Below are 13,848 nucleotides of genomic sequence, written 5' to 3'. Positions count from 1 at the left end.
TATTATCTTGAGAGCAATGGACTCATAGAAAGGTTTTAAGCAGATGAGCAACATGATCAAATAAGCATATTCATTTTTAAAGAAAGGTTATTATGACTTCAGAGTAGAGAATACGGTGAGAACTACTTTGATGGGAAAAGCCTAGCAAGCATAAATCCAGTTGGGAGACCAATGAATTAATCTTTAATTGATGCTGATTCTTATTCACTTTAACTAGATTTTCTTTTTTTCTGAATACTGTCCAGTTTGCCTTGTGGTAGGCATCCTGTGTTTTCTATTCTTGCCACATGGAGATCTTTCTAAGACTTTCTTATCCCCTTCTCCTATCAGAGATCTCAAAATCACAGCCTCTAAGATCGCCTGGATCACTACTTGGTCCCTGATCTGTTTCTTTCACTTCGTTTTCATTAACTCTTTCCTAGGCTCTGTATCTACCCACCTACATATCCCTTCTTAAGAATCCTCTTTATTATTAATCTTTCCCAGTTCTTTCCCTAATATTGAGAACCCTGCCTGAGAATACCACTTGGAAAAAACTGAAGTAGTTGGTTCAGAGTCACACAAGTAAAATTATTCAAGTGGTGGAATATATTTTAGAAGTGCTACAGCCATAATGAAACATCATGGTTTTATAATATAACTGGTTGCTTTTTTTGTTTTTGTTCTGTAGAAATCCTGTCAAAGAATATGAAGAAAAACCGAGAAAGATTCTGCCACAAAGAAAGGGAATTTGTGTATAAATTCAAAGTGGGAACTGAGTGCTTAGAACTGAGAGTACCCCTCAAATTTCCTGTTCAGGAAAATGCCAGTCATTTGCATGGACGTCTGATGCTGCTTCATAGCTTGCCATGCTTTATAGAAAATGGTACGGACTGATTTTTTTAAAGTAATACCACTTTATTATTTTCTTATGGCCTCTCTCATTAAAAGTTCCATACTAGAAAGCATAAACTTAAGAAGCAATGGAAACAAAATAAGAATTGTTTAAGTGCTTCCAAGAATAAGAGATTTCTCAGTCCTTTGCTTTATTATTTTCCCTATAACCTGTGTAATTGTTATAAATCAATTTAATGAAAAATAAATTACATAATGAAAAGTTTGTTACAAGGTCTGGATGAAAACTCTTAACATTTGAATTTAGTTGGGTGGATTCATAAGGTATTTCAGCTATTACTAATTACAGTATTATAATTATAGAATTATATCAGTAAACTGGTTGGCCTTTGAATGATCTGGTCATCAGTTCTTAAGATTCCATGGAACAGAGGAGTTCTAATCTTTGAAAAATATTTGATTACCTAAATTAGTTTCATAAAGTGGTCTGTATTAAGCCATTTTTAAAAGTCTCTGTTCTATTTCTCAGACTAGGACAAAATTTCAAATTAATAACATGTTGAATCACAGAACGCTAAAATTATAAAACAACTGAGAAACTTTCTAGCATAATCACATCGTATAAATAAGGAAACAACATAAAGAAGTTAATTATTTACTTCAAGCAGTAATTCTCAAGGAGTGGTACCTAATCAGCACAACCTGGGAACTTGTTACAAATGTAAATTCTTGACTCCATGCTGTTCCTACTGATTTAGAAACTCTAAGGGTAGTCCTGAAGCAGTTGGTTTCAGCAAGGCCTCTGGGGGATTCAAGATCGTGGACCCCTGGTCTAAAGTCACAAGCATAGTGACAGAATCAAGGCCAGAACCCATATGTCCTGACTCCTATTCTAGTGCTCTTTCCATTATGGCAGTCCCTAAATAGTGTCTCTAAAATTGAAACCTTAGATTACCTGAATTAAACTGGTTTTAATATAATCAATTTTTTTTTCAGATTCAAAAGCTCTAATAATATACTCTTTAAACAGATATAAGAAGCTTTTTCACTTACAGTAACCTCAGACTCTCAAAATATGTAGACTTTTCTTTATATGCATTTACTTGTTCAACTTCAAACTGAATTATTTGGTTTAAGAAATTAATACTACTTAATTAGTATCAAGCATTTACAGAAGAACTAAGAATGTTGACCTTTCTCCATGTTATAACGTGATAAAGAAAAATAATTGTTATGAAATAGTTAAATGATCCTCTTAAACCAGTTTTTTTTTTCTGTGCTGGGGATTGAACTCAGGGTCTTGTGTCTGCCATACAAGCACTGTACTATTGATTTTATTTTAATTGAAGATGATATTAAGGGTGTTAGTTTGATAAAATAAAATTTTGCATTGGAATGCTTAGCCAAGTAAAATTTTCCCTTTCTGTACCTGAATTTTGCTGATGATGGCATTTATTGTTCCTCTTACAGACTTAAAAGAAGCTCTGAGCCAGTTTATAGAGGAAGAATCCCTCAGGGATTATGATAGAGATGCTGAAGCATCTTTGGAAGCTGTAAAATCAGGTGAAATAGATTTACATCAGCTGGCAAATACATGGGCCAAAGCTTATGCTGAGGTAAGAAAATAAGTCAGATTGTATATTTCAAGGATATTCTGAATTTGATGAGGAATTTTAAATTGCTAACATAATACTGAAACAGTTTGGGGAATCCTTTTTTATCTATATACCAATAATATTCAGTATATGTTACTGCTTTTGTGCTTCCTTCCTTTATCAGTATGAGCACATAAGTCAAAATATGCTTCATAGAATACTTTTGTAAAATAGGAGCTACTTTTCTATATCCAGCCAATATAGGGTCACCAGGTTTAGTAATTAAAGTTACAGGGTACCTAGTAAAGACAGAATTTCAGATAAGTGAATAATTTTTAGTATAACTATATCCTGCATATTACATGAAACATATTTATACTGAAAAATTAGTTATTCTTTATATGAAATTCTAAATTAACTGGATATCTTGGCTTTTATCTGGCAACCCTAAACCAATAGTAGCTCACTTTAGGCTTTGATTTACTTTTGTCTTCTTACTTCATTGTTGTTGTAAAGCTATGTTAACACCATCACTTTTCTTTTTAAGTAACAAACACTGTTTCATAAAATCTAAGATGCCACACATACCATTATTTTATTTACTAAGAAAGAAACCACCATCAGTTAAACTGATAGAAAGCCAAGATGCCACTATGATCTAAAGAAAATACTTAAAGATATCATTAGATTTATCAAGTACTCTTGTCTATGGAAGATTAGTTTCAATGGATTAGTGGGAGCAGAAACTAGATTTCAGATTTCAGTGACTTTAAGAATATGGAATAGGAAGAAGGAAGAATGAGAATATATAACTCCAGAAGTTTGGCTATTTGAGACACTTGCTAAATGGGAATACAGGATCAGAGGTTTGTTCGTTTTGTTTTGGTTTGGTTTGGTTTTGATGGTAGTATTGAAGTCTAGAAAGGATAGAATCCAGAACTGAAGTGGAGAATTAACCTTAACTGAGAAGAAATATGCTTCTTTCATTATTGCAGATGTGAAGCAGGAAAGATTAGATATAAATTCCAAAATTTTTGCTAACTGTAGTAGGAAGTTGATGATATTTTCTTCTGATTGCTTCAACTTTATCTGAGAAATAGAAAAGATAGATCATTTGTTTAGATGAGGTAGGGAGTAATTAAAGAGTTGAGTGTTTGAGGACAGAATTTTCCAAGGAATGGTGGGATTGTAAAGCATCATTGAAAGGCAAGTTAGAGTAGCCTGTTTGCTGCCATGAACTTTGGAGTTGTGTGATTTTTTTTTTTTTTTTTTTTTTTTTTTTGCTGTGGCTGTCTAAGCCTGATAGCAGGCAGACAGAAGAATAAGATTAGGGTTTTATTAAATGGATCAGAGAGATGACATCAGTCAAGAGAGTTGAGGATATTGGCAAGACAGTGGTTGAATGCTGGGCCACAGAATGTAAGCTATGTAGAGAATGAAGAGAATCTCAGTAGGAATTAATGACTGATAAAATGAGCTGGTAGGAGAGGTTAAATACTCAATTACTTGGGAATAACTGAGTGAAAAAATCTTGGTTGGAGGTTATGGTCAGAGACTTGAATGTTTGAATTTTAAAAGTTAAACTGTTTGTGATGAGAAATACTGCATTAGCCAGCTTTCCATTACTATTAAAATTAAAATTAAAATTCCTGAGATAATCAACTTATAAAGACAAAAAGGTTTATTTGGGCTCACAGTTTTAGAAGTTCCAGTCCATGATTCTTGGCCCCTTTGTTTTGTGCCTGTGACGAGGCAACCCATCAAGGCAAGAGTGTATGGCAAAGTAAAACTCTTCACCTTATGGCCAGGAAGCAAACCAGAAAAGGAAGAGGAAGAGATAGGTATTCCACAATCCCCTTCAATAACACTCCCTAAGGACCTCCCATTAGGGCCCCTTCTATTAAAATGTTTTGCCATCTCCCAATAGCACCACTGTGAGTCAAGCCTAACATGTGACTTTTGGGGGACACTCAAAATTCAAACTAAAGCAGTTAATGAAAGGATGACTGAGGTAGATTGGAGAACTCATGAAAGATAAAGAGTTCAGGAAAGTAAGAAGATGGAACATTGGATGGGTTGTCCATAAGAACATCCAAGTGGACCAGGTTGATGATAGGATTTGGCGCAGAGAGGAAGACTGATCTTGGTGCCAAAGCTTTAAATTAATGACAGTAAGTGACAGGTGGATTGTTTTATAATAATGACCAAGAAAGATTATCAGTGCTGAATGGTGTAAACCTCAAAGAAACCAGGTTTTATGCCTGAGGGTGGAGGTGGAGGTGGGCAGTGAATAGTTTTCTCTCTGCAGGTCTTTCCTTCATGCCCAACCTCTCTTAAGGGAATGGCATGAATTAGATCAAGGAAAGACTGTTCAGTGCTTTTTGTGTAGGCAGCTTCTGATTCATAAGGCTTGTACTAGACTGAGTTTAAAATAGGTGCTGCAGCCATTCAGATCCTAAAGATCTTGCACTGGCTCCTTCCTACACAGTTTCAGCCTTAGCCTGAAGTGAATTTTGACTAGAGGGTAAGTCACCTGGGCTGGTTATAATTCTTAGAGTGGCACCTGGTGGAAAGACATAGAGATATAGAGATGAAATCTGAGTTCCAGGTTCAGCTAGTCCTCTGAAACTCTTCCCATCTGCTGTGTCCTTTGTCTGAAGGATAAGTGAATGAGAACAAAGGGGAAAGTTTACCTGTTAATTGGCCAAGTTCAAGATACCTATTTCTATGATTTATTCATTTGCTTTAAGGTAAGTTATGATTCTAGGTCATCTTACATTTCAGTTTTAATATATTTGTTGATAAGAAAAGAGAAGAATTTTTATTTTTTAAAAAACATATCTGTTTGCCCAGATCAATAGTGGAAAAAACACCAAACATTTTGTTTTATTTTTATTTTTCTATTATTTGCTATGAGCTTCTGCATGTGTTTTGCATGTATCGAGGTGACTGTCTTTGAGATAGGCATCTGTGCCTCCCAGGGTGTATCTGTATGAGCCTACAAGATCCCAGTGTGGGCTCTCTTCCAGTTCTACTTTTTTTGGTTTATCAGTGCTTACACTGTCCTTTATCATTTTGATAGTTATCATTTTCATATGCTTATATTTTTAAAGCATGCTTATATTTTTAAAGAAAGCATATTACTGTTTTTTAAAATGAAGATAAATGAAAAGATCAAAGTAGGACAATTACACCTTTAGCTTGGACATAGGTATGCATGAATTGGGTATTGAAGGTTAATGTATCACAGGTGACTACATAGATAACTTCATTTTCTAAATATACAACCTATAAATCCTTCATAGAGCACATTTGTAATAATGAAAAGTTTTTCTTATTATATAATTAGTACATGCAAATTATTATAAAATATAAAGGTCACCAAAAGTCCCACTATCCTGAAATAGTCACCATTATCATTTTGTTGATCTCCCTTTGTGTGTGTGTGTGTGTGTGTGTGTGTGTGTGTGTGTGTGTGATTTCACAAAAATAGAATTATAGAATACTCTTTTTTTATTTTGGAAACTTGTACACCTTCCTCCATATTAGTGCTTCATCTCTGTTCCAAGGTAGCTCAACTTAGCTTAAATCTCTCTATATTCGTTCTGCCCTCATTCTTATATCTCTACACATACATACATAGAGGGTCTTGCAGTCCTTGTCTGCTATAGAAAAATGGAGCCATAATATGCATATTTTTCTAGTACTGTGTTAAATAAAAATACTGTGTCTTGATGGAGGAATGTCTGTGTATCATCTTATAGAGTACATTAGAGCATGCAAGGCCTGAAGAGCCCAGCTGGGATGAAGATTTTGCAGATGTATATCATGATCTAATACATTCTCCTGCCTCTGAAACTCTTCTAAATCTGGAACATAATTATTTTGTTAGTATCTCAGAACTGATTGGTGAAAGAGATGTGGAGCTGAAAAAATTAAGAGAAAGGTATTTCACATTTCTTAAATTATCATAATTGAATATTACAATGTCATATATGATGACCTGCAGAACAACTTGTTTTCATTTTTTATAAAATTAAATGATAAAGTAGAAAAATTCTTTTAATATTAGAAATCAATTATCTTACATATTTAAATGTGTAATTTCAACTGGGAAAGTCCTTATAGATTTACAGAACTTCTCAAGTGATTTATACAAATAAATTGTGCTGGCATTACATATTCTTATTTCTAACAAGAGGAATAGATTACCTCTGCTGAAGATTTGCTTTGCTCTGAGCACTGCCCTATCTCCTTTGATCTTTACCTCAACACTACTATTATTATTCTCATTTTACAAATGAAAAAATTCTGGTTTAAATAAAGTAAGTAACTTGTCCAAGGACAGGACAGAATTTTTTAAACCAAGGAATCTAACTACAAAGCTAGTAATCACTGTACTTTTTTCTCTCCCTAGTCGAAACTTCTTCATCGCCCTGCTCTAAGTGCATGGTCTTTTAGATCATTTTGTTAACTGATTTACATTAGGAAGAAAAAATAATACTCGTGTTATTCAAAGAAATTTTAGTCAGGAATTACTTAATACAATATGACAATGATGTATTTATGAATCACTTCAGAGTGAGTATTAAGCATGACTTTCCAGGCTGCTTCCTCATAATTCTGTATATTGTGGTATTAGCGCAGGACACACTCCTCCAAGATAATCATTTTAATTTTGCAGACTAATAACATTACCTTAAAACATTTATTTTGAACAATGTATAAATTTTTAATGTTACTGAGGTAAAATGTCTTTGGTTGTGAAAGCATGTTAGAACAAAATCACATTTAACTTTTTTTAATTTTTGTGACTTATTTAATAATTAATCCCAAAGAAGTAAATTTAAAATAGTGTACTGGTTGCTTCCATTTCCCATTAACTTCCCATTAGAAAGCATTAAAATGAGTGATATGAAAATAATCTTTTATTTTGAAGGTTATCATAAAAAAGAACAATTTGAAATGCAAAAAATAACAGAAAAATGGATTTAATAATTGATCCCTTCTGGATTTCATATTGACATTTTTAGTTTTTTTGCATAGATTTGTAAATTTTTATAGTAATTTATTTCTTTGGAATATTTTTTCTCATATATCGTAAAATATTAGAATGATCTCTTTGTTGAGAATAACATGATGTTTTGAGGCATTTGTACTTCTTATGGGTTTTGATTTGTTGGCCAGCTGTGTTAAGGCAGTTTATTCCTTTCTAGATGGAATACCTACAGTATGGGTAGTTGCTGCGAGGTAAGCAGTAGACGCTTTGTCTCATAAATTTTATTTTTATTTTGTTTTGGTAGTAGGTATTGAACCCAGGGGTGTTTTACCACTGAGCTACATCCCCAGCTCTTTATTATTTTTTATCTTGAGACAGGGTCTAGCTAAGTTGCTTAGGGCCTCTCTAAGAGTTGCTAAGGCTAGCCTCAAACCTGCTATCCCCCTGCCTCAACCTCCTGAGTCCCTGGGATTATAGGCATATGCTACTGTGCCCAGCTAGAACTAGATTTTTGAATATATAAAAATATAATTACCAAATACCAATTACCTTTTGTTGATGTTAATGAGACATTCATGTTTCAATTTTCCTACTAAGGCCTATGAACAATATAACCTTCAGTTCATTTTTAATCGGTTCTTAGATCTCAGGTTTTCTGAGACTACAGTTATTCCATATTTTAGTTGGCCCTCTGTATCTGTGGATTCAGCCAAATGTGGATCAAAAATATTCAGGGGAATAAACTGTACCCGTACTGAACATGTACTGACTTTTGTATTTTGTCATTATTCCATAAACAATAGAGTATAACAACTGTTTATATAGCCTTTACATTACAGTAGGTATGAGTTATCTGGAGATACTTTTAAGTTTACTGCAGGATGTACATAGGTCATATGCAAACACTGCATCATTTTATATAAGGAACTTGAGCATTTTGGTGCCTAATCTCCCCTGGGCCCCAGAGATAACTGTATAATGGTAAATTCCTATCTTGGCTGTCTGTTACTGTATTTTCTTTCAGCTGGCGAACTGCCCTAAAGTGCAACATACTTCACTGCCTACTCACTACATCTCCCAGAAAACACTGTGTCTGTTCATCAATAGTCTAAAATCATTCTTAATCTAAATCAGAAGAATATTCCTATCCTACATGACTCTTCATCTCTTGAGAAACTAAATTAACCTACTAATTATTTGCCTTTATCAAAACTTTATACTTTTTCTAGAATGGAATAACTTTTTAAAGCAGGAATTGGTTTTGCTTTATTTTATTGTTTGACATGTCCTCTGATGAGATTTTTTAGTGGGGCTCTGCCTTTTACTTTTCTTTCTAAACATAAATAATATTTGGATGCATCTATTTTAAAAGCAATTTTGTAGTTTTTTTTCATATGTCCAAACTGTTAGCTTGACAAAGAAAAAAAAGTTGTCTTCTGCTAGTAAAGTAATATTTATTGCAAAGGTGAACAGAATGACTTAAGAAGTAAGTTGAAGTTCATTAGTGTCTGCGGAGGCTCACCTAGAATTTGGATACTTAAGTCATTTATCATGTTCATGAGCAGAAGTGAGATTTTTTTTATTTGTCCTTTCATTTTATTGCCACTTTACATGTTTAAAAGACCATTTCTCAGCATACCCTCACTATAGTTTTAAGGATCTTTTTTCTTTAAATGACTTTAAGATAATCTGCAGGTTGCAGAGTTGTCAAATCTGATATACTGAATCAATCTATATTTAGTATTTCATCTGAAATACAATAAAATTTCCTTTGATCTTAATCATAGACTATATATATTTATATCATTTAATACATTAAACACATTTAGGATGAAGTAAATGTTGATGCCATTTTATTTGTTGAATTCTTGTCTTTTTTTTTCCTTAGAAGAAATTTGATTTTTTTTTTTGTCAAACCAGATTCTAGATATTTCTTTCAACTTTAAAAAAATGGCAATGATACATTTTATCCACTAGAGGGAACATGCATAGTATGAAATATTAATGTAAATTTATAATTTAGCAATTATTTATTTCTAAATAAAAACTCATTTGCAAGTATAATATTTACCTGACCTATAGTAATTATTAAAAACATAATAGCAGGGAAGGGAGCAGGGGTATGAAAGATGGTGGAATGAGACAGACATCAATACCCTATGTACACATATAATTACACAAACGATGTGAATCTACATTGTGTACAACCATAGAAACGAAAAGTTGTATCGCATTTGTGTACAATGAATCAAAATGCAGTCTGTGAAAATTTTAAAAATTTAAAAATTTTTAAAAGTAAAAGCATAATAGAGTCACCAGCATTAGCCCTAATGATAATATTAAGCGATATTAAATCTTTAATGCCAGAAGGTATATATAGAAATACATATTTTTACATAAATATGTAATAAGAATGAATTTAATTTATCACATATATAAGTATTCTAATCAGTTTACTTAAACCATTGATTAGCTTTTCCTTTAAGAAAAATCATTCTTAATTTCTGCCTTCTTAAATTATCATTGGATAAGTATAGAAGATAAGGCTATAATATATCTTCAGACTGTATTTTACATGCCTTTTAAAATTTTTTATTCTAATTAGTTATATGTGACAATGCATTTATGCATACATAAATGGGTTATAATTTCTCATTTTTCTGATTATACCTGTTGTAGAATCTCATCAGTTATGCAGTTATATATGTAAATAAGGTAATAATGTCTGTTTCATTCTACTATCCTTCCTATCCCCATATTCCTTCCTCATTCCCCTCTACCTAATCTAAAGTAACTCTATTCTAACCTGGCACCCCACCCACCTTATTGTGAATTAGCATCTGCATATCAGAGAAAACATTTGGTCTTTGGATTTTGGGGATTGACTTATTTCACTTAGCATGATATTCTCTAACTCCATCCATTTATCAGCAAATGCCATAATTTCATTCTTCTTTACATACCTTTTTAAAGGTAATTTTGTGACTTAGCAATTTGACTCTTAGAACCTATTTGGCAACTTCTGGATATAATATAAACAAACTTTCATAGCTTAAAGTCATTTTAGTTCATATATAAATAAAAAAAACAATTTAAGTTGGAATTGCAGAGTATTTTCTTTGAGGAAAATTTCAGATGAAAGACATTTTGATTATTGAACATGAGCCATAGTAATTGAAAGGTCATTTGGATTTTTTTGTTTTATATTTTTTAGTTGTAGATGGACACAATACCTTTATTTTATTTATTTATTTTTATGTGGTGCTGTGGGGATCGAACCCAGTACCTCATACGTGCTAGGCAAGCACTCTACCACTGAGCCACAACTGCAACCCTAGTCATTTGGATTTTGACTGCTTTCATTTATGCATTAAGTTTAGAGCTATACAAATGATGTTGATTTTATATGACATTATCTTCATTATTTCCAAATCTCCATTCAGAGCACTTTCCAGTTATTATAGTTCCCATTCCTGGGCATAGTTCTATAAAATAAAAGCTTTATTTTCACTTTGTAGGAATTGTTCAATGAATCAGAAGTGGTCATATACCTTGAAAATTTGATGAATATACCTGATTTGCTAATTTATGTTTTAGACAAGGTATTGAAATGGAAAAAGTAATGCAGGAATTGGGAAAATCACTGACAGATCAGGATGTAAATTCACTGGCTGCTCAGCATTTTGAATCCCAGCAGGTGAGTGAAATACAAGAGCTTTTAGGTATGTAGTTGCATTTTCTTTTATTTATTTATTTATTTATTTATTTATTTATTTTGGTACTGAGGATTGAACCCAGAGGGGCTTAACCATTGAGCCACATCCCTAGCCCCTTTTATATATATATATATTTTATTATTATTGTATACAAATGGGATACATGTTGTTTCTCTATTTGTACATGGAGTCAAGGCATACCATTTGTGTAATCATAAACTTACACCTTTTTTATATTTTATTTAGAGACAGAGTCTATCTGAGTTGCTTAGAGCCTCACTAAATTTCTGCAGCTAGCTTTAAATTCATGATCCTCCTGCCTCAGCCTCCTGATCTGCTGGAATTATAGGTGTGCACCATCACACCCAGCTTTCTTTTATTTATTTTTATAAAAAAAGTTAACTAGTTGGCATATTGTCTCTTTTAGGACTTAGAGAATAAATGGTCAAATGAATTAAAACAATCAACAGCCATCCAAAAGCAAGAATATCAGGAATGGGTGATAAAACTTCATCAAGATCTAAAAAACCCCAACAACAGCTCACTCAGGTATCATCCATGTACTGTTCTTATTCATATAAAAATCTATTGTTAGTAAAAGTTTATATTTACTATACAATTGAGCCTTGTTACTTGTATATATTTTAAGTTACCAAGGTCAAGATAATTTTGTGCTTTTTTTGAATATATTTTTATACATTTGTACATATTTTTAAGTTACCACGTTTTAAGATAATTTTATGCTCTTATTCCCCACCTTTTCTATAGAGGCTATATATAGATTATTTTAGAGCTGGATGAATGGTAACTAATTGGTCTAAAATAGTGATTTCACCTCTAGAACTTTAGTTCTCTAAACCGTTTAGGTGTACATACCTAAATACTACTGTCTTTTATTTCTTTAAATTGGTTTTTGCTCAGTGCAATTAGTTGAATACTTGCCCAAGTGGCACTTATATTCTAAAAAGAGAATCTGACCTGTAAATAACACAATACCATGTAGATTAAGATATATAGAAATAGAAGCATGTACAAGGTACAGAAGTGGTACGGGGGATTTTTCATAACTTATATCTTGTATGTCATATATGGCCTAAGTAAACTGTTTTGTGTATTGCCTTAGAGCTTAACCATGCCTAAATTATTTACTAATTATATGTATATATGTTTGAAAATTTCTTTATTCTTTCAAATCCTAAAGTACATTAAACTAGAAATAAACTAAGAACAATATAATAAACCTATTTTTAGAATATGCTAGTATATGCTATAAACATTTAAAAATAGCATTTTATTTATGTGATGTCAGTTTCTCCCACTTGTCTTGCTATTATGGTCTGATAATGAGTGTCAACCAAAAGCTCCTTTTAATGCAGGAATATTCACAAGTAAAATTATTAGATCGTAAGATCAGTAACCTAATTAGTCTATCCTAGTTTGATTGGACTGACTGGATAGAAACTCTAGGAAGGTGGGACATGGCTAGAAGAGTTGTGTCACTGGAAGTGTGCCGTGGAAGGGTGCATCTTCCCTATGGCCCCTTCCTGCCCTGCTGCTTCCTGACACTACTATGAGCTGAGTAGCTTTCCTCCAGGGGGCCCTTCCTCCATGATCAGACTCAGACCTCTGAAACCCTGAGCCCTAAACTTCCTCCTGCAAGTTGTTCTTGTCAGGTATTTTGGTCACAGTAACACAAAAATTAAGTAGAACACTTGCCTTGAAAGCAAGAATTATATCTATTTTGTTTGACTTTTTGTTAAACCATTGTGTACCAACTCCTTGCTAAGTATTTAGCTCTTGGCACTGGCACATAAGACATGCTCAGTAAATATTTATGGAATGGATGGATTGACAGATGGATAGATTATCAATGAACTCTTTCCCTGATCCCTATATCATCTCTTATATCCTATGTTATAGGCTTTCATTTGCCTTATTGTTTTCCCCAAACTCTTGGTTGAAGTCTTTTAGGAACCATTCTGGAACTTCACTCTCCAATCAACCTTTTAAAAATAACAAATAGAATAGAATTGAGTAGGGAAAAAATGTCAGAGTACATTATGCATGAAACTTTACATAAATGAATGTGTATATTTAGCCAAAATTTAAAACCTATGCAGTATATTGTAGACAAAGAAGTTAAAGCAACTGATTTAAGGAAGCTGAAAAAGCCCCTTGCTACAAGTTATCCCTTATTTTGCTACTGTAGTTTCAGAAATTTAATTCATAGAATCAATTTAATTGTGCATTGGCCTCAAGCTGCTGCTTTTGCACCTTCGTGTCCCTTTTACACCCCCTTTCCTCTTCCCAGCCCGTCAACCTGTTCTTTTTCTGTCCTTATAGTTTTTATTTTTCCAGAATGTCATATAAATGGAATCAAAACTTATGTAGCCATTTATATCTTGCTTCCTTCACTTGGCATAGTACTTTTGAAATTCATTTATGTTGTTCTGTGTATTATGTTTCTTTCCTTTTTATTATCCTTTAGTCTTCTCTTGTTCATTTGTTTATCTGTTTACTTGGTGATTGACATTTCGGGCATAGATTGGGGCAATTATAAAATAAAGTCACTGTAAACAGTCATGTGCAGGTCTTTGTAAAGAAATGTTTTTATTTCTCTTACATAAATATCTAGGACTGTGATTTCTAGGTCATATGGTAAGTGTTTGTTTATCTTCATAAATAACTACCAGATTATTTTCCA

At 32.8% G+C, this 13,848-nt stretch overlaps 1 protein-coding gene across 6 annotated transcripts in view; it reads left to right on the top strand.

The window, feature by feature from the left end:
* C4H12orf4 (chromosome 4 C12orf4 homolog) overlaps window positions 1-13,848 on the top strand; it is a 42,615-nt gene that overhangs the window by 3,139 nt on the left and 25,628 nt on the right. For 3 of the 6 annotated variants that reach the window (XM_047551693.1, XM_047551692.1, XM_047551694.1), the window contains 5 exons: window positions 671-865; window positions 2,305-2,450; window positions 6,194-6,375; window positions 11,026-11,125; window positions 11,572-11,693. In XM_047551693.1, coding sequence (XP_047407649.1) covers window positions 688-865; window positions 2,305-2,450; window positions 6,194-6,375; window positions 11,026-11,125; window positions 11,572-11,693 — 728 coding nt within the window. In that variant the 5' untranslated portion in view covers window positions 671-687. Of the gene's footprint in view, window positions 1-670; window positions 866-2,304; window positions 2,451-5,089; window positions 5,180-6,193; window positions 6,376-10,946; window positions 11,126-11,571; window positions 11,694-13,848 lie in introns of those variants that run through there. The other 3 variants (XM_047551695.1, XM_047551697.1, XM_047551696.1) reach the window with 3 other exon arrangements.

Source organism: Sciurus carolinensis, chromosome 4 (assembly GCF_902686445.1).
Source record: "Sciurus carolinensis chromosome 4, mSciCar1.2, whole genome shotgun sequence".
Classification (NCBI taxonomy): domain Eukaryota; kingdom Metazoa; phylum Chordata; class Mammalia; order Rodentia; family Sciuridae; genus Sciurus; species Sciurus carolinensis.
The sequence above is the reverse complement of the archived record's forward strand: the minus strand, read 5'-3'. Positions and strand labels throughout refer to the sequence as shown.